This window comes from Calonectris borealis, chromosome 24, assembly GCF_964195595.1.
Source record: "Calonectris borealis chromosome 24, bCalBor7.hap1.2, whole genome shotgun sequence".
NCBI lineage: Eukaryota > Metazoa > Chordata > Aves > Procellariiformes > Procellariidae > Calonectris > Calonectris borealis.
Window position 1 is genome coordinate 4,646,796 of NC_134335.1, and position 27,077 is coordinate 4,673,872.

The window sequence follows — 27,077 nt, forward strand, 5'->3', positions numbered from 1 at the left end:
TGAGAATAGTTACACTTGCTGAAATAAAATAAAGGAGGTACAGAGGGGGACTGTGTGGAGAACACACTGACATCTCCCTCATTCTTGAGTGCAAGTTTAGGTTTTCTAAGCTCAGATCATCATTTTAAACTCTCAGAGCTGACACGAGAGAATGAGTTCATTCTTGTAGGCATTCATCTGTGGTCAGATGAATTGAAGAGTGGGTGGAGAAAGACATTGGCAGGCCGTTGCAGTTCCCTCTGCCACTGGTAAATGATAACTGTCTACGGCCTAATTTTACTGGGGACAGAAGTCCTAAGTGTGTGGCATTGGGTGCATTGCTTCAGGAAGCCAGATTTGTCCACTGTATTAGTGGAGAAATCTGTGGGTAATGCTCCACCTCAAGGCATGGGTGCAGTTGCTTTCTGTCTGAGCTGAAGATTATTAACCCTGCTCTTTCTTTCTTTCTGCAGTACTGCCAGTAACTCAAACCGCAGCACACCTGCCTGCTCCCCAATCCTGCGCAAACGCTCCCGATCCCCGACACCGCAGGACTCCCAAGGAGACGCCATGGTGGAAAAAGGCTCAGACCACTCGTCAGACAAATCCCCTTCCACACCGGAGCAGGGTGTACAGCGTAGCTGTTCCTCTCAGTCAGGCCGCAGTGGGGCCAAGAACTCCAAGGTGAGGAGCGAGCAAATGACTTTAGCCAAAAAGTGCACGTGTCTCCAGTTCTAAACTCTCTAATGCGGTACGCTGGCTTTCTCCTGTGCCTTTTTTCCTCTGGCTAACTTTCCTCCTTCCTCCCCCATCGTACTTCTGAAAATTCTCCTAACTGGGAGCTATTTGCCTAGGTCAGACTTCAGCATAACTCTATCATCCTTTCAGCGACCTGAGTCCATGAGTTGCTGATGGTACTGCAGTTCCATAACGGCCCATGTAGGCTAGCGTTTTTGCAGTCAAGGCCCTGTTTGCTTGGGAGGCTTTGTGGTTTTGAGAAAGACCTTGAAAATCAGCTGTTGCAATTACTTTTTAGCATCTGGATCATGAAGTGTCATGGAACAAATAAAGGTTCCTCTGTGCAGACAGCCTGTGAAGGGCCCGTGCATTTCTCCAGTCCTGTCTAAGTCCTGTGTTGAGATGAGGTTCAAGTTGCACAGAATCAGTTTGCTAGTCCTCTGCACATTGCCTCCTATCAGTGCAGTATGATGACTGTCTTGGCCAGAGTAGGTGATACTTTCCCTAGAAAGGTATTGTGTCTTTTGACCATATTAGAAACAGCCTTGTCTTTGCTGTACTGAGGAAGAGGGTTTCAGGTTTGGCGACTCTTGATTTTCTGTGAGCAGTGGGACCTGGTGAAACACAAGGGCTTTGGGAGCCAAACATAACCTTTGATTATAACCCTAATGTCAGTGGCGTATTATAAGATAGTTAGCTGTCAGGAGCACTTGTGTTTTTCCAGATTTTTGAAGTGAAATATTTCAGCCTGAATAACTTCATGGTGTCACAGACGTAACCCTGATGGCTTGTGTGAAATGAGTTGTTAGATCTTTGCCTGATCTATTGATGGATTGTGTCACGCACACAAGAAGTCTTCATCCACTCCCCTTTGTGGTCACTGTCAGCACAGGAAACAGGATTCACTGGCCCACGTTCACTGGGCTGAACTGATCTCTCACCACTAAGGGGGGGAGTATGTGAGTTCAAAAGAGGGGGCGAAGGGTTTTTTCAAGATGAATCATTTGAGACCTGTCAGTTCTGAGGTCGCCCTTGAGGTCAGACTAGCTTCCTGTGCACACAGTAACCTACAAACACCGCCCCAGGGTGGCAGGACCGGATGACACCCTCATGCGTTATGGTGCCAGTGGTCTGTCCCCCAAAGAAAGCCATGCAGATGGGAGGCAGGCAGGGTGCAGGGCACGCTATGTTTATTCCCACACTGGGGGATGCTCTGTCAGGGAAATGGCGTCTTTGGTAAGGGGGGATTACAGAGATGAGTTGCCCTGGCCCATAAAGTGCTGTGATTTAAGGCCATGGGAGTGCGATTTTTACCAACATGGTGACTACTAACGCTTGACTTTAATTCATGGTGCTTTTCATAAGGAAGGGGGGGCATATAATGCTTTCTGTTGGGTTTGTGGGTTTTCCTTCTCTTGATTTGCGAGGTAATTTTTCTTCTTTCCTTAATTTCTCTCTTTTCATTCCTGCATGCTTTCTCTCCGATTAAGTCACACAAGCGCCTCTCCAAAGTAAGCCTTCTTTTTTCTCTCCTGTCCCCCACTGTAGAATTGTTTCATCACTCAGAAACCCCCCCTGTGGTACTGAGCGGTGACCCCAGTAAGGCATTCTCCTGGTGCGGCTGCGAGAATGTCAGCAAGAGCTCAGCCTGATGCCTGTAGCTGAGAAGCTGGTTTCACTTGTATCACTGGGATCTCATTAATATTTGCTCACATGGTGTGAGAACTGGCCTGTTCATCACACTCCTTCAATTACTTCCAACTAATTTTAGCCTTTGTTTCAAGGTTTGCTTTCCCTCTCCCTTGAAGTGAGCTGCTCTCTTTGCCAGGGAGAAATCTGCTGGCTTTGGTAGGCTAAACAGTACCATAATCCCATCTCTTTCTTCTCTTCTTACTTTATGCCTTTCAGAAACAAGAGTTGATCTCCATAACTTCTTGCCTGCTTTTTATGATAAATAATAGTTTTGTGGCCAGTGATCTCAACTTACTGCTCTTGCACGCTTTTCTGTGTGATGTAAATATTAAAGATCAGTGATTTCTAATGAACCCAGCTTAAACCTGTTAGAACAGACCTGTCCCAAATGAATTGTGAGAATTCATGGGCTCGCTCTGAAAGGTAATAAGTAGAAGATCCCTCTGTGGGTGCTTGGAGTGGAGATAAGCTCATTTGAGATTGATCTCACATTTCTATGCTACCCTCAGAAGAGTGTAAAAATGAGAAACGCAGATGGGATGCTTATTGGACAAAGTGCCAGGCTGTTGACATTTCCACATGTATACAAGTAAAGTTAAAACCAGAATGGCTTGGATGGCTTCATAATTCACGAAATCAATGCCTTGGCCTTTCCCCAGTTGATGCCTTAGATTTCATTCTAGGCAAGTTCTCAGAAAGCAATGAAGTCTACAGCGCTGGCTTACTGTTTTTCCCTTGGTCGTAATACCTCTTGTAACCAGCCTGACCTTGCATGATTGCTGGTGTCTGCGGGAAGCTTCTTTATGTCTTTTTTTAGACAGATTGTCTTGTGCTTGGTAACTGTAGCTTGGATAACTACAAAGGAGGACTGTGGGACTAATGTCTTAAGTGAGGTGTGAAAGTAGTTCTATGGAAAATGCAGGTCTGGAGTAGCAGAGAGTCCTGAAAGGATTGCTGGTGAGTAGAGGTGTGTGGGTCAGGACAGGTCGTGGCTAGGCTATGGTAGGCTGGAGGCGCTTTCCCTAAGCGATGGAGAGGTTTGTTAGGAGAGGGACTGGTGGGAAGAACATTGGCAGAGAGTGATGTATGCGTAAAAAGTATGTGTAGTGGTACTGTTATGTGCTTGCAGCCAGCACCTTGCTTTCCTGAGAGAAAAAACCAACGACTTTTAAGACAATTAGAGAAACAAGAGGGAAGTGGACCTCAGATGAGTTCCAGTGTGAGCCAATGCCAGCCAGCGTCAGAGCCTCCTGCTCTGCTCACCCACGGTCTGTGCATAAAGTGAGCCTAAAGCAGCGTGAAGGCTGAATCTCTTTTCTGTGCTTCACAAGGTGGCTTTCTCTGGTACAAGTGAGGAATCTCAAGCGTAATAAGCCCCCTGATTCTCCCCACACAGATGATGATGTGATCTGTTCAAGACAGGGAGAGGTTAGGAACAAAGAACTTAAGGACAAAGATTCTAAAATCTCCTTTCTCAGCCTCTTGTCCTCTCCCCACCCCTCTTTTGCAAGAAGAATGGTCTGATTTTCCAACCTGACTTGCTAATGAAATGAAACAGCTTGAGCCCATGAGTTTGATGCTGTGTTTATACAATTGCTGACAGATCTGCTTGAAGTTCCTTGCCCTCCTTTGTCTGCTGTGTTAATTGTCGTGCTGCAGTGTTGCCATCAGAGGGAGCGCTTCACCAGGAGTTTTTAAGCACTGGATTACATCTGTAGGAAATCTTTTCTGGAGCTTGCTTTTCCATGCTGTCCACCAGTGTGGCATAGACCAAACCACCTATAGACCTGCATCAGCCTTAGGCTTTTGCTGGCAAACACTGCTGCTTCTGGAACAGCTTTCTGAACTCAGCAAAAAACCCCTTTTGCTAGCAGCCGACAATAAATACTCTTTTGCTCTTGCCCGAGGATAAAAGTGATTTCCTCTCCATTGCAAATCCTTCAGATCCTTCCCCACTGTCTATAGCTAATAATGAATGCTGGGGATAAATATCAGGTTAGGGGAAAACATGAATTTTGATGTAGGCCCTGGAGATTGTAGAACAGTTTAGATCAGAAGGGATCTCAGAAGGTCTCTAGTCCAAGCCCCTTCTCAAAGCACAGCTGATGTGGTTAGATCAGGTTGGTCTAAAGTCTTGGCCAGGCGCATTTTGCAAACCTCCAAGACTGGAGATCCCACAGCCTTGTCAGGCCTCTGCTCCAGTGCTTAACCACTCCTGTTGTGAACAGGCTTTTTCCTTCTATCCGAATAGAATTTCCCTTACTGCAGCTTATGACTGTTGCACCTTGTCCTTTCAGTGTGCGATTATGAGAAGAATTTGGCTGTGTCTTCTTGTTTACCCCTCCTGTTGGGTGGTATAATCCTCCTTTAGGTAGTAGGTCATGAAATTCTGGTCGTTTTGGACGGGGGTGTGGGATTTGGGAATGAATTTCCTCAATTTATTTGAGTTACTTGGCCATGGGCATTTAGAAGCCAGGTGAATAGCATGGATTTTGGAAGTACGCAGGTCAGGAGAAAGGCCTCTGGAATCCGTTCCGAGCTCTGCCCTCACCCTGGTTCTGTGCCTCTGTTTCCTCAGTTGTAAAATGGACTTAGGGATACTTCTAGAGCTCTATGGCATGTCATTCACTTGACAAAAGGTTTCTGTTCCCCTGGAAGCAGCTGTATGTAAGAGTGAGTTGTGATCCTGCTCCCAGTAATGCTAAAAGGTGGAAACTTCTGTTGGCATCACGTTAGCAGGCTGAACTTCATATGCGTGACCCACTGCTTCCCATCTGCACTGTAAAGCTGTAATCTCCCATAGCAGTATATGCAAATACGAGATCATTAACCCATGAAGATTTAGAGGCAACACTATATAATTAAAGGCTCAGAGAAAATACCCCATTTTTCACCTTCCTCAAGTTCTCCTAAGTTCTTCCTGGTTACAGCCACCATGTAACTATGAACTCTGGTATCTGCTCCTATAGCATCATCTCTGCAAATCAGTGACGTCTTTTCCACTTCTGCGTGCAACCCCATTCCTCTGTTACTTATTTATTTTCTCTTTTCAGTTCTAATGCTTATGGTTTCTTTTTCCAGTATGACAGACTTAACCTGCTCAAAGTAAGAATATGTTTTTCCTTTTACCCCCCATTATACTGTCTCTTGATTTTCACAGTTCACATCCCCCTATATTCTGACTCTCAGTGAGTTTAAAAAAAAAAGGTAAACAAACTGACGGTAGATTTAAGGACTCAGATAGTCTCCCTTCTCTTTGGACTTCCTGTAGTCTGTTGTACCTGCAAAACATAGGGAAAGAATCTCCTCATGTTTAAACACTTGATGGAGGCAAAAGATGAGGTTTGGATGTCAGTATAATTTTGTGGAAGAGCTTAAGAAAGGAGGAGCTGCAGAGCTCCTTTACAGAGGAGCCACAGTTTGGGGAAGTTCAAATGTGTATGTGTGGGGAAGAGTTACTGCAATTAATGTAGCAGAGGGGAATGAAATCCTGTTGCAGCATGCTGACACCACAACATGTGCACCCTGATTTAGAAGACACAGTGACAGCAGTGTCTCTGTTTTCTCTATGCCGAATATAGTTTGATGATGAATTTTTTCCCCCAGGAATTTCTGAGTTATGCCTTTTGCTCATTAAGGCAGACAGATGGCAAAGCAAATTTGCAGGAAAATCACTTCATCTTAGCCCCTGTGCTCCTCAGGACAAGGTGGTGTGTACATGGATTAAGATTAATTCCCCTGATTTTTTTTTTTTTTTTTTTTTAGTATAGCTGAATTGCATAAGGCTTTTTTCCATGTCCTACTTACAGAGAAGGATGTCTTCAACCAGATCCTTTATGAACGGAGGGTATGGCCAAGTATGGAAAAGTGTAGGAAGTAAGAGGAAATTCCTCTAGTTAGTTGATGAGCTATACTGTGTATTTAGTTCTTCAGTTCATATCCTTTCCCCAGGATTTGAGGAAAGGCCTTAGAGGTGTTGCTCTTTTTAACATCAAACTTTTGTATTTTGGCCTGTGGTGTACACTATATTACTGTGGGGTTTTTCATTAGAGACCAGTGCAGTAAAACTGGCAGAAATGCCCAAGGTTGCAAGGGATCCTTCAGAAATGTTGGCTCTGTGAATGAGATCCAGATGCCAGTAAAGTTGTCTGCTGGAGTGGCATATAGTGGCCATAGGAAACTGAAAGCAGGGAGGTGTAGGGAAAGAACAGTGTAAGCAATGCCATGTCTTCATAGAAATCTCTGGTCCAATCTGATCTCACTAACACTTTGTGCTTACTTTCCTATGGTAAACCTCCTGTACGTCGTTGGTCCTGTTGTGGGCTATCCCAGTGCAGGTAGTTTCTGTGTTTCTGTGAATATGAACTTAACTGTCTGAGTGAAACTTCCACAGGCTCTGTTACAAGTCGGACAGTAGTACGTTTTCTTTCATATTCCAGACTAGCTATAAAGCTGTGAAAAATACTCCCAGTCCAAGGTCAGAAGCAAGATGACTTCAGAGAAAAAAATGCAGTGAAACATTGCTTCTGTCCTTGTCTATTAGACTCTCAGCTCCCCCAAGTGTAATGTAGACATGCCATTGCTGGTTGGGAGAGGGGGACGAGCACAGCTGTGTGGCTGCTGACACACAACGTGCCTGGCAATATGCACTGTAGCTGACCACCATTAGTGGTGAAAGGCTACAGTGCCCCCAAGCTTCATTGCCCTGAGGTAAATCCACCCTAAAATGGGGGATGCCTATACTTTCTGTCAGTTCTGCTCAGTGTCCTGACATTGGAAAGCCAGCCTGACTGGAGTTGGGAGCGTGAAGCTTATTTCTTCCTCCCTCTGTGCAGATAAATCTCACCTCCAGCTGAAAATTGCCAAGTGTGACTTTCCAAGCTGAGCTAGCTTTTTCATATGCTCCAGTGTGACCTGTGGCCTGTCCTCTCAAAGCATACGAAATGCCATGATAAGGAGAAAAAAATCACATGCGCAGATGATGCAAAACACTGTGCACTGAAATTCTGAAAAAAAAACCCCATCCTTTTTTGTTTTCTTAGCTTTTCTAGTGATTTTCTTCGGCAGTTTTCCTGGCTCTGTGTCCCTTTTAAAATTTAAACTACTATTGAAAATTTTGCCTGATGGCTTTTGTGAGTAAAATTGTGTCCCTGCCTCCTGGTACTTCTTCGAGGGCTTATTTGCACAGGGTCCGTTCAACGCAATGTGATTTTTGCAACCAAGCCAGCAGCTGTGGAGGAATGAGGCCTCTAGAAGAAATGGCTGGCAACGATTATGATTAGCTCCTCTATTGCTAGTGGGCGCTGCTGTTCTGCAAAAATGATTACAGCACGTGCGCGTGAGTTTGTGTGTGTGTGTGCGTGCATGTGGACATGCACACGTTAGCCTGAATTGTTTCCTATTATGGAATCGTGCTTCTGGATTTGTTCTTTGTTCCTGTAACTGGAAATAACTGTGTTAGACCACACTGTGAAATCCATTGAAATCTTCCGTTTAATCCCACTTTCACTTCACTAATTATACAAACCAGATTGGACCTAATTTCTCTGTCCGTCTTTCTTTTTGATCCTAAGATCTCTGTGCTAACTAATGCTTCTCTTTTATTTTGTCCTTACAGAAAAGCCAGAGTTGGTATAACGTAAGTACTCCAGTTTCTCTTGTCCCTGGGTGAATATGGGCTGGGTACCTGGGTGGGGGTGGGGGGAGGTGCAAAGGGGCTTTGCAGTGGCACTGGGGCATACTGACCATTTCCAAAAAGAGGAGATGGAAATGGCTCAGAACTGGCAAAGGAGGACTGACATCCTGAGGGAAAGGATGCCACAGAGAGCGAGCAAAAGCTATGTCTTTTCAGTCGCTATTCTGATGATCTCCGCATCCTGTACCTTCCAGTTTCCCAGCAGAGTTGGTCTTGATGTGGTGACAGAGCTGCCACTGTGCAAACCCTTTGCATCTCTCAGGGTGGTGTGGGGCGAGAGAGGAATTATTTTCTGTTGACCTCACAGAAACACAAATCATCTTTTGCTTCTGCCTTGATCTTGTTTTTGTTCCGCAAGCACAAGTGGCAGTGTTTTTGGTACAAAGCTGGTAGTGTGCAAATTTCCACAATTGGTGTCACTTTTGCACAGTTGAACCCTCGCCCCTTGAGCGCTCTAAAGTAGATACCAGCAGTACCGTGATTTTATAGGCAAATGCAGCAGCCATTCCATGTTCAGCAACAGTTCCTACCTTCCTGCAGGCTAAGGAACCATTAGAACCAATGATTTTGGCTGATACAGTGTGGTCAGATTTGAGAGAGGCATGAGAGGCAGACTGACTTCCTTGCTGTGTATAATCAGCACCAGGATAGTAGCAAGGACAGGAAAAGATGTGGTCTCAGAAGCAGAGAGAAGCAGAGAGGCAAGGGCATTAAGAATGAAGTATAAACCACAGTAGGCCAAACCGGTGGAGAAGTGGCAGATAAAGGAACGTGGAGTGAGGCAGTTTGGGCAGATGCACAGGCCCAACCAGGCTGCTGCAAAAATGTGAATCTGTGGTCATGGCTAAAGGTGACTTTTGCTATTATGCAAGAGCTGCTTCTGACTATAGCTGCTGAGATCCATACCCTGCTGCATGATGCTTTGCTGTGGTCTGTTTCTGTGGGTCTCTTGTGTTTTCATGTCCTCTCTATCTTATTTTTCTGTTCTCTTGTTTTTCCTCCATACATTTTCAGCATGAGAGACAGTACATCCGGAGAGTAAGCACTGGCTGCATTTTTTTGTGGTCCCCTCCGCAATTACTTTCCTTTAGAAAACAAAATGAAACCAAACCATGCTCTAGTTAGTAGAGACATTCTGGCCAGATAAAAGCAGCAATATGGAAATACGGATGGGTCGCAAACTCCAGGAAGGCAGACAATCCTGCTTGGCAGTATTATTACCATTAAAAATTTACTAATGCATCTCCTTGATATAGTTTCCCTTCTTTGCCAACTCCTTCCAGGCAGGATTTTTCTGGCATTTGGACCATTCTGATTTTTCTATTCCTTTCCCCACTGAGAGCAGCTCTAGAAATGAATCTGTGGAGGTTACCCCTTCACAAAGCCTTATAATTTCCTTTCCTCACTTTCCTCCACCTTCATTTTACATAAACTTCACTACGCTCAGAGCAAACACCCTCCACATTGTTCTTTGTGCCAGTTCAGCAGCCACAGGTGCCAGGCACTGTACAAACACAAACCAAAAATATAGTCCTTGCCTCAAAGAGCACATTGTCCTCAAAGATCCCCAGAGCATCGGTGGTCAGAATGCCAGTTTTCTAAGATGACTTCAGTTTTTGCTGCTTTTAACTGGTCTTTTTGTCCTTGTAGCACTGTATCCCTCTTTGCCAGTTGGAACCCTTGCTTTTCCCTCTCCTGGATTCCTTCTTCTCTACTTTTTCCTTAAGATGCTACCAACTTCTCTCGCTTTGTGTGTTCTCTTTTTGATCCTACCAGTGCTTTTTGGGATTGACATCCCTACCAGATGGAGAAGTGGGAGAAAAGGGATGAACCAAGGTCATGGATTGGTTTGGCAGACCTGCCCTTTCTTGGTCTTGGTGTGCTTTCTCTGCTTTGCTTTCCAGAGGACAAATGCAAACTGGGCCAGGTGCACTGTGAGATGTAGAAAAGAACACCAGTTTGAAAAGAAATATACTCAACCTTACAGGGTTTGCTTTGTGTTCATGTCCTCATGGTGGAAGAGCAGACCATCACTGGGCTGGTTGAGTTCACTAGCAGCAGAAAGAAAAAGTTCCTGAGGTGTTTCTTGTGCCTTTGGTGAGGAACTGCAGACATGGAGACTCTGGTTTGGAAGAACTGTTGTTCTTACGGAGTGAAACTCAGTTTGCTGGTCAGCTGTGGTTTAGGCCTCACCCATCTATGCGTAGCCATCAGGATGCAGTTTGCATGTGTCTGCTTTGGATTTGTGTGTCTGCATGTTGAATTATTGTTAATTGATTTATTATTTTAAAAATAATTTTAAAATTTATTTTTTTAAAAAAAGAATAGACCTCAAAACCAAATTTTCTCTGTAATTTTGTTTACTGAAACAGAGATGTGTCTTACTCTGTAGACCTGATGTGCTTAGAGAGGTGGGAAACTTGTGTTTCACTTCCCTGATGACATGAAGGACGAGGTCGCACTGGCTGTGGGGGTGGCAGGAACTCCACGGTTGGTAGAAGGAATTTGTCACCCAGCAGACATCATTAAAATTAGAGACAAACTGGAAATATTTTGCTGCCAAGGGTAGAAGCTCTTTTGTTCTTCTCCTTCTGTCTGGGCTTTGGGTGAAGGGCCCCATTTCTGAGCATGGAGGAGCTCTTAGTTTTTGTGTCTTGAGGTCAGTGTACAGTTTAGGCACTGAGCCTAGCAAGTCTGCCATGTCTTTTTCTGCCTACTTCTCTCTCAGCTGGACTGTTGATCCTTCTACTTACCTGACTGTTCCTAAATTAGGCTGTATGTCTCCAATTTTCTGCAGCATTTCTAGCTGACACTCTATATAGCAAGGCTTGCTGCTGTAAATTGCCTGCTGTAGTCCCTGTGCTGGTGGACACCAGGCATCAGGAGAATCTGCAGAGAATACTCCCAGAAAAGAGAATAAGATGGTCTTGACAAGTTAGAGCAAACACAGTTTACACCGGGGAAGAGGTGAGATTTATATCTCGCTACAAGGTTTTCAGTTTACTATGTAGATCCCAAGATCTGCCCTACTCTGTACTCCTTTCCTTTCTGTTTATCTACGCACATTCCTTTCACCTGCCTTCTCTTTTGCAACCATGCTTGAATTTTTTTCTTCTTAAAGTTTCTCCCTATAACTGACCTGAACCACCTCCTCTCCACCTATGTGCAGGATAGCCCCAGAGTGGTTAGTGGGGAAAAAAAATTACAGTGAAAAGATGCTAATTGTCTCTTTCAGATGTTCTTAAATACTACTAGAAACATTTGCTGTCCTAGTAATTCTGAAAAGATCAACAGAAGAACAGTTCTACCCACTCCTCTTTGGGAGAGCAAAGTCTGCACTGAGGATTGCACGGAGTGGGACAGGAGCCCTGCACCTGCAGTTCTGCAAACAAACGCTGTGCACACAAGGCAATTTTCAGCCTGGCTTGCAAGAGGTGGAAGTCTCAAAAATAAATCCAGTCAAATGCAAATATGTAGCCATGTAAAGGAGAGCGCCCTAGGTTTTCCTTTGGGAAAGCTGCGGCAAAAGCCTTTGCACTAGGAGTTAGGAGGTGGCCGAGAATCCATGGTGGACTGTGATGCTGCGAAGGGCCTTTCTTTGTGGACACCCTTGAGCAGTGCTTGCAGTGTCTTAAGAACAATGTCAAGCAATCACAAGACTGAACACTATAAGAAATCAGCCTTTGCTGGTCTCGGTGTGCTGTCCTTTTTTCTTGCAGTACCCTCTTGGAGACCTCGTAGATACCGGGGGGAAACTCAGCTGTTGGAAAGAATAAAATGCTCCCTATAAAGACAAAGAGAGAGAAATTATGCATCATTTTAGGGAAAACGTCGTAAACAGCTTTCCAAGAGGTGGCAGCCCGAGTCTGACTCAGCAACAGCAATCATGTCAACAGGGTTTATTGCAAAAATCCAGGCCCGATGATGAGTTAGCAAGGTGCTGAACAAAAAGCCATTTTCTCTGTAAATCAGCGCAGTCATCTTTTAAGTTCCAGTGACCATTTTGTCAAACTATTTCTGGAGCGATGTCTTTCAGTTACTTTTCATAGGCAATACCCTTCAGATTTTCCATTATTTTAGGTGCATGGATTACCAGGCCTGGCACAGTTACTGTGGTATAGAGGCACTAAATTAGGAGTGAGCTTTTGGTGCAAGCTCATGTGATGATGAATTCAAATCCACTTTCCACCCCAAATGGCCAGCGGTTACTTTGAATCTTCTTCCTCTGCTGTTCATTCACTTTTAAAAGGAAAAAGAAAAAAAAAAAAGAGGAAAAAAACCAGAGAGACCAAGACCAGGTTTGGAAGAAATGCTGTGGGACAGGTGGCCAGTTTCTTTGCTGGCATTAATCAGCATAGCAGTCCTGCTGTCCGTGGGATCTAAACTCTCCCACACAAGCAGGGAACGTATTCTGTTCTTTTCCAGTAGTTTTCCTGTTCTGTCCAGAACCAATGTAAATCTTCCTAAAGAGTTAAGAGCAAGTCCATCTGTCACGCAAATTGGATAAGATTTTCCTTCCTCCTTTTCTCACTGCCTCTTGCCATTGCCATCTCTCCTCTTCACCTGTTTTCTGTGCCGTGTACTGTACAAGACCATGCCTTTCTCAGCTCTTGTGTTGTCAGACTTCCCTGTTCTGTCCCATCCCCCAGCAACAGTTGCTTTAAATTTCCTGTCAGAGGATTTGTTTGTGTATTAACAGGGAGTCACCCTTTTCTCCCCATTTCCCCCACCGAGCCTCTTCTCTCCACCCTTTGCAGTGCCATCCTGTCCCGTCTCCCTCTGTTTGCAGTAGAGTTAATGTTTGCTGTCTCCACCTCCGGGTTAGCTCTTCCGATCACTTGTGCCATTCATCTTTGCAAAGGGAGGTGGGTGGGTGTATAGACAGAAGCATCCTGGTGGGTTTTTTTTTGGAAGTAATCCCATAAACAGTTTCCAGCAAAGAGGGCTATTCAGTAAAGCAATGCAGGTACCTCGCAGATGTCTGCAATCCTAATTCTTTGCAGATGGATGTACTGCTTCCTTCTAACAGGGCTAAATGGAAAGACCTCTGTGCTGTCTAGCACCAGCAATGCTTTTGTGGTGCATCTGAGCAGACGGAGCGCTTGCCAGTTCTTCCTGTCAGTGAGCAAACTGCAGTCACTGGCCCTGGAACGAAACAGTGGCTTTGCAGGGACTTGGTTGGTTGTTTTTGGTTGGGGTTTTTTTGGTTTTGGTTTTGTGAGATCTGTGTGCCCAGTTTGTTAGGAAGAATGAGGATTTTACTTCAGTATACTTGCTTCCACAGACTCAGCATCATGGCTGAGCAGCACGGGTGTCATGGTGTGGACTCTTACTTGTGCATTTCTACACTTGAGCAGAGAGATGGAGAGGCAGGGGACTGAGAGCAGAGGGATACAGGGAGTTCCAGTGCTCCAAGCAATCTTCCTGGGACCTGCAGGGAGTTCATTTGCTGGAGCCTGAAGGAAGCCATTGTCCTTCATTTCCAGAGTGACCTGACTAATGAATGAAACCTAGAAAGACCTATGCTTTTTGGGGTGCTCAGAGATACATATAGGAGTAGCAGAGCCCTTAAGGTTTCTAACTGTGTGGGTGTCACATGGCTAATTTCTCATAGCTATATTCTTTAGACTGGTCTCTCCTTACTCCCCTCGTGCCTCCCCTTACACACTCTGTCCAGCAACTTTCCATTACAGGAAACATCTGCTGGGAGGCAGGGCTGAGCCTGGGTTACTGCAGGGCATTGGCCGATAGAATTACCCAGCTACAGTAACTTAAAGCATGTGCGAGTCATTTTGGTATCTTCCCCACCCGCTCCTTCCATGAGAAACGTTAACAAAGACTGAAGCTGCCTTTCAGAGCAGAGAGGGACTAGAGAGGAGAGCCTGAGGCAGGCACTGAAGGAATAAGAATAACTGCTTTTCTGGTTTCAAAGGGGAAAAAAAAAAAGTGGCTGAAGTCTCTGAGCTGTTTACTGTCCTGTTCAGTCCTGGAAACTGCGGCTAGATCTGTGAGTTACAGCTGGTCTGGTGGGGTCCTGGTGGTCGGGGCTATTTCAGTTGCTAGCTCTGGCAGTCCTGGGCATTGGGCCTCGGTCGGGAGTGGCAGATGCCTTGCACAGACCTGCCTGGGACTGCTCAGGCTGTCGGCACTTTTGCAGAGCTTCAAGGGACGCCCACAGCAAGAAGCCGGTGAGGCTGGAGCAGAAGAGCACAAAGGTTGCCCGCCAGCACGCTTACCCTAATGAGCCACTTTTTCAAAGTCCTCTGGAGGGCAAATCCTCTCTCAGACCTACAGAGGCCGCTAGGGCAGACGACCTGAATATGAGCAAGAAAGTAGGGGAAGGCACGTAAACTCCTGCCAAGCCGCTGTATCTCTTTCGACTTTGAATCTAAACAAGAAGCGGTAACAGCAGGAACAGGAAAAGCGGAGTTTGACTGAGAACACAGGGAGTTGTGCAAGTGCTGAGGGAACGCTATGGATTCCTTGCTGGAGTGTGGGGCTCTCTGGGATCTTGTGCTGGATCAAGAATTGCCATGTCTGCTGTGGGACCTGGAGGGGCTTGTCGACTTACCGCAAGAAAATGTCAGCCGTGGATCAGATGAAATTCCAGCTGTGAGTGTCTCTAAACTGAACTGTTTGTCACTTTAACAGAAGTTCTGGTGCTAAGCAGAAGCATCTGTTGTAGTACAGGTTCTAGACAGGTCAGAACATCCCTTACTGCGGGGAAGGGAAGGGAGCACCCCTCCACATGGAAACTGTACTTCTAAGTTGGGTTGCTGTAATGCATTGAACCCAAAGCTCAGAGCTGATTATAATCTCTGTTCCCCCCTCCTTTCCCATCCTGTCTGCTTGTCCCAGGAAATCTTGGGCTTGGGCTCTTGCTGGAGCCCGTCTCTGACCAAGATCTTTTCCACATGTTCAGGCTAGAAGTTTGGTAAGTAAAATTCATATTTCTGTCATCTGCTGGTTAGCAGATTTTATTCGGAAGTAAGATACTTTCCTTTGGGCCCACAGAACTGGAGCAAATATCTGAAGTGCTGAGTTGATGTTAAAAAATACTGTTTCTAGTTCACTGAATTGGTGTGAGGAAGAGGGAATGCTTTTGGGGGGGCAGGGGGTTGTCTGTGTTTCCTTCTTTGATTTGACAGCATTTGACAATTTTGTAAGGCTAATGCTAAATAAACTTCATATTCCTCCCATCCCTGTGACCCCACCAACACCATTCTCAAAGAGAAGCTACCTTCTATAATCACTTTAATTTTTGGGGCCCTTGCTGGGAGGCCCTGAGATGTGCCCACCTTTATGCTTTGGGAGATTTGTATTGCGCAGCTGGAAGAGATAGGAGAGGGTTGTTGAGAGGAAATGGAGATAGGGAGGGAAGAGGTTGTACCCCAGGTTGCTTCGCCTTCCCTACGTTTGTGGGAGACAGAACGTGACAGATTAGATGGGAGATACGGGTCTCCTGAATTTGCACCTGCCTCTATTTCGGTCAACTCTGCCTTCAAAAGATGTTCTGGCTATTTTGAGCATGGACATGGTGTGTAGGAGGTGGTCTAACAGAGTCATGTTATAGTTTAGTAAACACCAGAGAGAAGCCAGCTCCTGGTCTCCCTCCAGCCAACAGCACCGTTTTCTCTGAGGCCTTCCATGAGGCCAAGTGTCTGCAGAGTAAGTGCAAAACATGGTTGAGTCCGTGCGAGAGCCTCTTCCGAGCCCCACAAAATTGTTCTCACTATACCAGCGGGTAGTTGTGTGTTAACTGACTGCCAGGTGGAGCATTTGATGGGGAGAGGAATGGGGATGACTGCGTTATTCCTGAGCTCTTGATGACAGTGATCATTCAAGTTCCTCTGGCAGGGCTGCAGCTGTACTAAAGCGCAGGGTTGCTAAGCTGTTCCTGGGAGAGCTTGGGGATTGGTGGCTAACTGATGCATTGCAAACAGAGCATGTGTCATACCTTGTACAGTCTAGGATTGCAGGAAAAGAGATTTCTCCTGCAGCCACAGCTTCCGTGCAAATCTGTTTTGCTACCTAGCAGGTACGGGTATAGCCCTTCTACTCTGTACTTGCTCTTCCAAGTTAGGTTCTCCTCTTCTTCTCACTTAATGCACTAAATCCCAAATTCTCCCATCTGTGTGTCTGCTGTGATGGGCACTCCTAGCCTCAAGCTTTGTAAGTGCATCTGATCTCCCTTCTCCTTACCAAGGTGTTCCTGTTCTCCCACTCCATTTCTCTGTACTCATGCCTGCCCCTCTCTTTAACAGGCACTCTGTTATTTGCAGGTGTTGAGTCCAACATACAAACAACGGAATGAAGATTTCAGGAAACTCTTCAAACAGCTTCCTGACACGGAGCGCCTCATTGTAGGTAAGGTCAGCCCCTTGGTGCAATGCTCTGTTGTGCTGGCCCATGGTTTGGGGAGGAAATCCAGCACATGTGCATGCAGCTTTTTCTTCTTCAAAGAGATTGCCACCAGGAAACAAGGCCATTGTGTCTGTCTTGTGCACAGATGGAACCCTTCCTCACCATTTCTAAGGGGTTTCATTCGTTTTGCATCAGGGAGAGCAACACTGATCTGTGTCGGCTATGGCTCCGTTCCTTCATGATTTGAGGAGCATGTTTTCCTCCACAGTGCTCCCCCAAACCTGACAGTGTGTTAGTGTTCGAGCTCTTTCCTCATTTGATCAGGGTTGCACGTTCAACATGCATACCACTGAGCTGCCCTTTTTTCTAACATCCCCGATGCTCCCTACTCACACATGACTGCCCTTCCCATATCCATGTAGGCTTTGGCCTTGCAGCTGATTAGTGACTGCCTCGTGCATTGCATCTGTTCTTTTATGTTATGTAACTGGTGATCTCATACCATGTCTTGTACTGTTGAAAGACGCACATTCCTACCAGAGGAACAGAAATTGTTTAGGATGCTTAAACTGGGAGAGAAATGAACAATGGCGCACTAGAAGGTGAAAAGGAAAAGACAGATTAAAATCTGGAAATAGTACATAGGATGCTACAGAATTACCAGCTAATAAGGCAAGATCATCAGTCAGTAAGAGAGATTGTCTGTGATGTGCCCTTGGGAGGAATCATAACCTAGTGGACAGAGCAGCAGCTGTGGCTTAGTTCCTTCTGCCTCTGCCTTTGACTTTCTGCAGGGTTTTGTCAAGTAGCTGCTTCTCTTGATGCTGCTGCTTATCCTCACGTTTAGGCTGTCCTGTCTTCTGGTTTTGGTGCTCCTAAATTATCATCCCTTGTCCACCCACAGATTACTCATGTGCGCTACAAAGAGACATTCTCCTGCAGGGCCGCCTCTACCTCTCTGAAAACTGGATCTGCTTTTACAGCAACATCTTCCGTTGGGAGACACTGGTAAGGCTGTCAGACTGCCACACTGAGCATGTGTTTTATGTCAGCATATTTGCTGACATTGCTTTAAAAGCACTCTTTCTGTTGTCTTTCTCATCAGTGTCTCTCTTTACCCGTGTTCTTTTTCTGCCTTTCCCTTTCTGCATGGCTCTGACTGTAGCTGACAGTTCGCTTGAAGGATATCTGCTCGATGACCAAGGAAAAAACAGCACGGCTCATTCCTAATGCCATCCAAGTTTGCACTGACACTGAAAAGGTACATCCTTGAAGCCTCCACCTCTGGGGCCACCCCTTATGGCTGTCAAGGGCAGGGGAATATAAGTGTGTTGCGGGATTTTTCCAAACTGACTGCTTGTGCTACCTGGGGCCTGGGAGGGAAGCACCAAGGGAAAAGGGCTGGGTGCAGAGCTTCTGCAGACCTTGGGACACACGTTGCTCGTATGTGGGGTGTGGGGCCAGGTGGAAGATCCGGGTTATATAGTAGCACATCTCTAACAGAACTGTTTCTGTGCTCAGACTCGCTCCCTTGGGTGAGAAGCACTCAGCCTCTCTGTGAGGCCCCCGTGAGCTTCAGTCTGTGCCCAAGAACTGAGCAGCTGTGCTGTGTGGCTTGCTCAGTCCTTCTGTGAACTGTAGCTGGAAAGTGATCCAAACAGGCTTGTCTCCTTCCCTTTTTTGGGCCTTTTCTGAACTGATTTTTCTCTCCATCTCTTCTCATTCAGCACTTTTTTACTTCCTTTGGGGCTCGAGACAGGACGTACATGATGATGTTCAGACTCTGGCAGAACGCTCTGCTTGACAAGGTACAGAGACCAGCACCTCAATGTTGGGGTGGGATGAAAGGGACGTGATGAATAGGTGATGCGGAAGCGTAATACCTGTGACTAATGTATATGCATAAAAAGACATAGGGACAGTAAGCACATGTGTTTAGGCAGAGCAGGTACATAACTGTAGGTGCAATTTTCTCTTTTTGCATGGAATTCTGCCTATGTACAGACATGTGTTGCACACACGGTAGATGCCACTTTGCCTCTGCTGAGGTGTGGAAGCATGCATCTCGGGAAGGAGGTTTTTTGACATCCGTAATTCCAGTGAAACAGCCCAGAAGAAAGCAGTTCAAAATGCAACAGAAATAGCTCACTGCACAGGCAAAGCTCATAGTAAGTCTGTGCTTCAAAGTGTAGAGTTCAAGATAGGACAGAAAAAAAGCATGTGTTCAGGGCATCCGAAAACCAAATGAGAACAATGGTGGGTGCAGGGTGCACTGCGTAAGGTCTCAGTGGGTTGGATTTTAAAATAAAGCAGGGATGTGCATCTGCTATGCCAGAGACCCTATATATCCTATATTTGATCTGAGTATCTGTTCCACAATCCGTTGAGTATTTCTGGCCTCATTGCGGGAGTCAGACTCTTGAACTGATCTTAGTGCTACCAGCATTTTGAGATGTTCTGGCTTGAGTTCATACCATATTGGAAGGCTTAAGTCATCAAGCACCCTGTCCTGAAAATCGGGATAGTATTTAGTATGCAAAAGGATCGCTTTGCATTGGGCAGCTTGTGTTGCTACCATATGCTGTAATTTGATCAGCCTTTTGAAGTTCCTAACAAAATTCAGTGCCCTTGGTTTCAAGGTCAAAGCAAATGGGAACTGAGACGTGGAGTGAAACACTTCCAGAGCTCTTTTTCCAAATATAGGATCCATGCCAGGCAGGAGAGAGGGAGAAAGAACCTAGTCCATTTTTCCTGGTAAGACATGTGAATTAGACTGCATGTGGGAAGAAGGTGAAATAGAGTTAGACGTTTTTCTGGATAAAAGTTTCTCATTAGAGGTTTTTTCCCCATGCTTTTGATTGCTACTTTTGGGAGCTAGATGAAAAATTTCCTGCCTTATCCCATGCGGTAACTATGGGAAGAAGTACAAGCGAGCAACTCAGAAAAAGTTCACTAGTTTTCCCTCATTACCAAGAAATCCTTGTCATTGATCATAAATTTCTCACGGATAAAAATCCATCCCCTTTCATCCCTGTACCACATAGTTAAATCACAAGTTTTCCTGCCCCATTTCTTAAGAACCTCAGGACGCAGTCATATGGTGATCAACTGACCTGCATCCCTAAAAAGCTGGGCTTTTGTGAACGGTCTTGATAATTCATTTTCTCTTTTTAACTGGAAGTATATACAAGCTTTTCATAATAGTATCTAGTGAAACAAACTCTTTTTGATTTTAAACTGCAACAGGAAATGTTTTTCTTTGTTGCTCTTTTACATCGTTTTTCCTGCAGCTGTAATTCTTTAGGCAGCTTTAATTTAAACAAACTTGGAGGGGAAAAAAACCTCATAAGGCATTGGGGTTTGGCATAGTAGAGACATTAAATGGAGGCACAGCAGAAGGAGGGGGGGAAACACGTGTGGAGGGAAATGCAGGTTTACTGCTTACATTATTACATGCACAGCATTGTAGTAGCGGGAAATCTCATTTCGTGTGCTGCTCTGGGTGCAGCCTCATGTTGGCTTTCTGATAGTCTTAAGTAACATGAGATTCTGGCATGGAAAAATAACAGTGTCAGATTTTAGGCAGAACCTGGGCTGACAGTAAAGCTTACTTGGTGAAAGGGCCTCTTATTGCTTGATGGGGACAATCTCTAAGCCAGCTTGGCCTAACAATATAAGGATACATATGCCTGCAGCCCTTAGCCAGCATGGAGCTGGGCCAGCCTGCCAGTAACACACAATCCACCTTGTAGCATCGCTGGAATTCAGAAGAGGTGAGCCCGTCAGAAGGCTCTCACCTCCCATCAGGGGCTGTGTCGGAATCTCTCACTTCTCCTTTCAGGGCGAGGAAAGTAATACTCCTGACAATGGTAGTTCCAAAAATTCATTATATTTTAGTATTCTCAGGTGAAAATGTATGCTGTTCTCTGTTCCTTCTTTTAGCCTCTCTGTCCAAAGGAGCTCTGGCACTTTGTCCACCAGTGTTATGGGAACGAGCTGGGTCTGACCAGTGATGATGAAGACTACGTGCCTCCTGATGATGACTTCAACACAATGGGGTAAGTGAGGAGGAGTAAAATCTGCCTGTGATGAAGAAAAGATGGCCTCAGGAGAGCAGGAGTCCTGACATATTGCATACCTCAAACTGCTGTTTGTCCCTAGTGAGAGATTCTGGGTTCTGGCCAAATGTTTGCCCTTAAATGTGTAATGTCTAAAAAGCTGAAAGCATACCTTTTCCTCTTGGAAGTCGGTAGGGACTGAAATGCCTGCCTCTGTACTTGCTGCGCTAGATGAGCAATTCTGTAAATGCCAAAGCATCCCAGTCACAAGGCCAGTCAGCGTGTTACATGGTCAGAAAGTGCTGATGCTTGTCAGTCTGTGTATAAACACTTGAAAAGTTTGGGCTTGATCTTCCCTGCACTGAGCCATTTCTGCTTCCCGTCAGACTGGAAATTTCACAGAAGTATTCTTACTTGCTCTGTGTGTCCAGTTGTAGCTGTATACTGAGAGGGGTAAGTATAAAAACCTGTGTTCTCTGTGGCGTCTCAGCTACTGTGAAGAAATCCCCGTGGAAGAGAATGAAGTCAACGACAGCTCCTCAAAAAGCAGCATGGAGGCCAAGCCAGAAGCTAGCCCTCAGCTGCCAAAGAAATCTGTCACTGCCAGCACATTGACATCTACAGGAAGCAGTGAAGCGCCAGCCTCAGTAAGTGTTTTTCCTCTGCTGCAGTGGGAGCAGTAATCTTTTTCTCTGGGATCCAGCTGGTAGTCCTTGAATGTACGAGGTAGCTGTTTATCCTGTAGCTCCTCTTCCACTGCGGCTGACCACAGTCCTCGAGTCAGTGATATCTGTGAGCATGGCATTTGGCCAAGAAAAAGTGAGCAAAGCGTGCCTGTCCTAAAAGCCAGTAAACTGGGACTCTCAGCAGCAAGGGCGTTTTCCTTTCTATACTTTCAGATGAAAAGAAATGGAGTATTGGAGATAAAAGGGTTATAATTTCTTCTCTGCCTTCAGTTATTCTTTAGGAAACAGTGTGTGCCCACACAGTGTTACGGCAGAGACCGTTTAGGTATAACCTCAGATTTTCCTAGCTGCGTAGGGGGCAAAACCAGTATTGTTTCTGTGCTTGTTTAAACAAACAAAAAGCCTTGTGTATGTCCCAAGCTTGAACTGTATGTGCTTCTTTGAGAGGAGGTGATCTAATATGTCCATGTATTTTACAAACACCGTATGGTAACCTTCCTCCTCTCTATATTATTTAATTTCCAGACATGTTGAGGCCAAATGTTCAAAGGTATGAAAATTGGCCCACAGATGTAAAGTTTTCAGAAATAACCCCCAATTTCCAGGTGCTGATCTTGCCCGCATTATGCTCTCTCCTTGCTGCAGTTTGATGGAGTGCTACCAGAAGAGGAGGAGGCAGTGGCGGAGAGTCCTGTGGAAAAAGACCTTGGCATTGCAAGTATCATGGGAGAGAAGATAGAGATCATCGGCCCTGTGAACTCCCCTTCCCTAGACTTCAATGACAACGAAGACATTCCCACTGAGCTCAGTGACTCGTCAGAGACTCATGATGAAGGTATGTGGGGAAGGGCCATTCCGTTGGTGGTGTTTTCAGCCTTCTCCTGTCCTTTCCAGTGAGGGACTGGAGCGGCAAATATTGGATTCCTTTTCTGGGCCCTAAGCGTTCAGAAGATGCAAAGAATTCCCATCCTGGGCCGCAGAAGGCGAATGTGTGGGGTATTTGGAAGGATGTCTGTAAAATAACCCATGTAGTTAATTACACCTTTTGACGTTCCAACTATTGTCCTGGGATCAGTGGAGGAAAAGGGTTAGAAGTACCTTCTTTGGGTTCCTCCTTCACAAAGTAAAATACGGAGGTCCTGGTACTGTGAAAGCACAGCCTCCGATATTGGCAGGGAGGATCATGGCTGGGGCTTGCGGGCCTGTTTCCCCACAGGGGAAGTCCAAGCCTTTTACGAGGATCTGAACGGCCGTCAGTATGTGAATGAAGTGTTCAACTTCAGCGTGGACAAGCTGTACGACTTGCTTTTCACGGACTCCCAGTTCCAGAGGGACTTCATGGAACAGCGCCGGTTCTCTGGTAAGCTGCCGGTGGCAAAGCCCGGTCACTGACGGAAGCTGCGTTCCCTGCGAGGTACAGAGGCCTGTACAGAAGGAAGGTCTCGGGCACATGCCTTGGAGGTGTAACTTTGCCTGATGATAGAGGGATTGGGTCATATTCTGAGCAGATCTTGGGACAGCTGTAGTCTGTACTGACAGTAATCAAAAGCAGGTAGAACCAGCCTTGTTTGGCTATCTAGTTTTATTTTCTAAGAGCCGGATCTAATTTTATGGAAGAAGCAGACTCTTTTATTTTTTAACATCAGCCAAGGCCTGATCCTGTGTTCGAGGCTTAAGAGTGTGAGGAAAAAGCTCTTCTAGCTCCACACCAGACACTGACACGGACTGTGCACTTGACGATGCAAAGAGACTGTCCCTTGGCATGCTGTACTCCTCCTTGCCCTGTAACCGTAGGTTTGCTGAAGGAGATACGTCCCCAGCCTTTCCCCCTTTCCCTGCACTTGAAAGAGGGGAAAGTATTCACATTTAGTACAGGACACCTTCCTTTCACGCTCAATTGAGCTCTAGTACTTCTGCAGCCCAGCTCTCCAGGGGTAAGGAAGTACTGTCCCGAGCTTGGTTATATGGTTACACCTTTTCTTAGGGAACTGACTCAAGATTCCTCTCCAATTACTTGAATGGAATATTGTTTTGTCCTCTCAGATATTATCTTTCATCCTTGGAAGAAGGAAGAAAATGGCAATCAGACCAGAGTGATCTTGTATACCATTACCCTCACCAACCCTCTGGCCCCCAAAACTGCCACTGTCACTGAGACGCAGGTATGTGAAAGGGGAGCAGGGGTGTAATGCTTTGTAGAAACAGATCTGTGATTTATTTTCTTGTCTTGGGCACGCTGCTTTGCATGTTTTCATTCTCCCATCGTCCATTTTCCTTTACACATTTTTCTTGTATTAACTTGTAGTAACCCAGTATCCCTGCAAATGTGAATAGCTAATACACTCGCACTGGATTGCATTGCAAGGAAAGGACCATAAATTTTCCAGCCAAAGCAGATGAGTTTGTAAACCAGACAGCACATTCTAACAACTGTGTTTGTCACCTGTACTGGTGTTTTTTGAGCTGCAGTCAGTCCAGCAGATGTTATTCATGAGCAGGGCACAAGAAAGTCAGATACTGTCTGTCCAGTCCTTCTCACAGCTCTACATAGAGATGTCCAGGCTTTTTTATTACTAGTGAGGACAATTAGATGACCTGTTTAAAAAGGTAAAAAAGGGGAGCACCTGCACTGCACTGGGAAGAGCCAGGCTAGCTGTAATCTAGTAGGGGCTGCAGCTAGAGAGGGAGGAAAAGCCTTCTTCTGTGTCCAGAAATAGGTTCAAGTGGCCAAAGGTAAATACTGAGAGTTAGCTTGAGGCAATGCTAAGAGGGAGCCAAGAAAAGATGAGGTGTCTGAGCATTACGTTTCAGGGAGAGGAGAATCCCAGCGGGAAGGTGTACCTTGTAAGGGTGGGATGACGTGTCCTGTTCAGAAGCAAAGACTGTGTGCAGGGAAGATAAGAGAAGGAAAAGGAGAGAGCAAAGTGGTGGGAAAAGGAAACGGTACGCTTTCAGGCAAGCAAGGACGTGGCCAATTTTGTTCTGAGTTGGGGTCAACCACTGAGGCACACTTTGCTGTGTTCTCGCTGGAGGGGTAAGTGGAAATAGTCTGTAAGAAAAGCCATACTTTTGCATAGGGATCTGCAGTTAACTGTGTCTGTCCACTTTGTGAGGTTTGTTCTGGGGCAAAGAAAGAAGCAGATCAGAAGCGCTTAAACGAAACAATTGACATGTTTTTACAGTGTTTAGAATCGCAGAACAATTTACGCTAGAAAGGACCTCTGCTCAAAGCAGGGCTGCCTCTGATTTTAGATCAGGTTGCTCCCAGACAAGCCATACATCAGTTTAATGAGAAGAGGTAACACTTGCAAAGGTCCCAAAGAACTGGTCCTCACGTGGCAGTGTACCTAACTACCTCTCTGATACAAAGTGCTGGAGGTTGAGCTGCTGGAACTGAACGCCCCTTTTGAAATATGTCCTTAGGAAACATCTGAGTGAAACACTTGGTTTCCTCGAGTATGCCTTCCCTTAAAGGTGAGCTGTTCACGGAAAAATTGCAGAGATGGGGCTTGGGCATGGGTGGAGTCTCCTATTTGTGGTAAAGTGCTAGTGAAGGTGCCAGTCTATCAAAGCCGTGTCCTAACCAGACTAATAGTTGCCTTGCATGCTGTCTTTTATGCAGACAATGTACAAAGCCAGCCAAGAAAGTGAGTGCTATGTCATAGATGCAGAGGTGCTAACTCACGACGTCCCCTACCATGATTATTTCTACACCATTAACCGCTACACGTTGACTCGTGTTGCCAGAAACAAAAGCCGACTCAGGTATGCTTCTTGTGGGATAAAGAGCTTTACTGATGACCAAAAGTCACCTTTGGGTGGGAGTTCTACTGTTCGGTGTGTTAGAAGGGGTTGCGGAGAACTTAGCCTTATTTCTTTGTCCTGTGGCCAGAACACTCCTATCACAAAGAGTTACCGTAGGGGCAGCTGCCTACTGCGGTGACACGGAGCAAACAATAGACCCGATGCAGAGGAGTTACAGCTGGGTTAGGGAAAGGATTTACAGACTTTTCTTGCCCCTTTCTTGGAAGCAGTGGTTTGCAGGGCCCCTTGTCACACACAATCAACTGCATGTGATAAGCAACAGGACGTACTTCCAGGGACTGCGCCTCTGAGACGCGCTTGGGGGGACAAGCAGAGGAATTAGGTACCAGACAAAGCTATAGGCTTTTGTGTTTGACTTTGATAAGTTATCTAAATGTCTGCCTGCCGTGTGGCCGAAGGTCTCGGGAGTCCGAGCCCTCTTGAGGCCTTCCTGCCACTGCCTTTGGAAGGACTTTTCATGCAATGCTTCTCCTTGAGAAACACAAAGGGCTGAGACCATTCCAGAAATAACAGTGTGCATGATGATTTCTCATATTTACATTGACAAAGGATTGTGAATTGACATTGCCTCCAGGAAGCAAAATTGGGAGAATGACTTTCCTTTCTTCACACAGGGTTTCCACAGAGTTACGTTACAGGAAACAGCCTTGGGGGCTGGTGAAATCCTTCATTGAGAAGAATTTTTGGAGCGGCCTAGAAGATTATTTCCGTCATTTGGGTAAGAGTGGCAATGACTGGAGCTGTGGAAATGACCCACAACAGTGGCACCTTCCGTAGTTTATGCATGCTTCCCTGCAAGCGGGCAGCGTGACAGTCTGATACCTGCTGCCGGCCTACACGGGGATCAGACCTCGGAGTGGCTTATAAAAGGGGCCAGCCAAAGTTATTACCGCAGTGTTGGTAGCGCTTGCTGGAATTAATCAGGCCATCAAATCCTGCTTTCTGGCAGGAGCGCGGGCAGTCTGGGGTCAGAGTTTGGCAAAAGGTGTAAGGGATGTGTAGCGTGTCCTCTGGCATAGGCCTCTTAGGCCCTGCCAACTTCTTTGGGCCAGCAGCTGTGCCATTAGAGGGCTTAAGTCTATATCTCTGCTGGGCCAGTGCCACTTCTATTAAATGCTTTCCCTTGCTGTCTCTGCAGAGAGCGAACTGACCAAAACCGAGAGCACGTACCTGGCTGAGGTCCACAGACAATCCCCCAAAGAGAAAGTCAGCAAGCAATCGACCGTGCGCCGGAGGAAACGGGCCCATGCCCATCTGCGGGTGCCACACTTGGAGGAGGTGCTGAGTCCCGTCACCACCCCCACGGATGAGGAGGTTGCGCATCGAATCAAGCATGTGGCAGGTAAGGAACTGCAGACCCCTCACGCTTGGGGATGGAGAGGTGGGTGCCCCTGGAGAAAAACTGGAGCTTTGCTCACAGAGGGTTAATGGGAAGGGGGGCCAGGGCTTTCCAGGGCAGGGAGGACGCATTATGATTGTTTGAGTGAGATGGAGGGGTGGGTAGAGGGAAGAGGGCTGCGCTCCTCGTCGGACAGCATTTCCTCGCCTAAACGCATCTATGTCCTCAGGTTCCACTCAGACACGGCACATGCCTGAGGAGAGCCCCAGCGGCTTCCACCTGCAGAGTGTCTCCAAGCTGCTCCTTGTCATCAGTTTTGTGTAAGTGATTTTTTTGCCTTCCTTCACAGTCAGCCTTTAAACAACTTTTGTCCTTTCGTGTTTCTGGCGTTCTGTGCTCCCCTGTGCCAGTTTTTCCTCTCTCATATTCCTCTCTGGAATCCCAAACTTTGCGCAGCACAGAGGACAGAAAAGCAATGACAGGCTGAAAAGAATTAATTCAAATTTTGCCCACATGCTCCATCAGCCGTTTTGTCTGGCTTGATCCCAGCTTTTGCCAGTACTTAGCTTGCCACTGGTCTGGCTCTGTAGGTTCTGGATCTTACTTTATCAGCGTCTCTCCTTTCCCCTCAGTTTTGACCTTGTTTTAACCAAACGCGGGCTTCGCAGACCCGCATGTTTCCGGGAGTCCTAAATGCAGGT

The 27,077-nt window shown here is 46.1% G+C and overlaps 1 protein-coding gene across 2 annotated transcripts in view; it reads left to right on the forward strand.

The window, feature by feature from the left end:
- Positions 1–27,077, forward strand: part of GRAMD1B (GRAM domain containing 1B) — a 44,986-nt gene that overhangs the window by 8,733 nt on the left and 9,176 nt on the right. The window contains exons 2-16 of one of the 2 annotated variants that reach the window (XM_075172975.1): positions 453–663; positions 8,027–8,047; positions 16,387–16,471; positions 17,373–17,476; positions 17,634–17,729; positions 18,196–18,276; positions 20,411–20,526; positions 21,017–21,173; positions 21,858–22,047; positions 22,429–22,572; positions 23,256–23,374; positions 24,835–24,977; positions 25,652–25,755; positions 26,176–26,379; positions 26,606–26,696. In XM_075172975.1, coding sequence (XP_075029076.1) covers positions 453–663; positions 8,027–8,047; positions 16,387–16,471; positions 17,373–17,476; positions 17,634–17,729; positions 18,196–18,276; positions 20,411–20,526; positions 21,017–21,173; positions 21,858–22,047; positions 22,429–22,572; positions 23,256–23,374; positions 24,835–24,977; positions 25,652–25,755; positions 26,176–26,379; positions 26,606–26,696 — 1,866 coding nt within the window. Of the gene's footprint in view, positions 1–452; positions 664–8,026; positions 8,048–14,516; positions 14,717–16,386; positions 16,472–17,372; positions 17,477–17,633; positions 17,730–18,195; positions 18,277–20,410; positions 20,527–21,016; positions 21,174–21,857; positions 22,048–22,428; positions 22,573–23,255; positions 23,375–24,834; positions 24,978–25,651; positions 25,756–26,175; positions 26,380–26,605; positions 26,697–27,077 lie in introns of those variants that run through there. The other variant, XM_075172976.1, reaches the window with a different exon arrangement.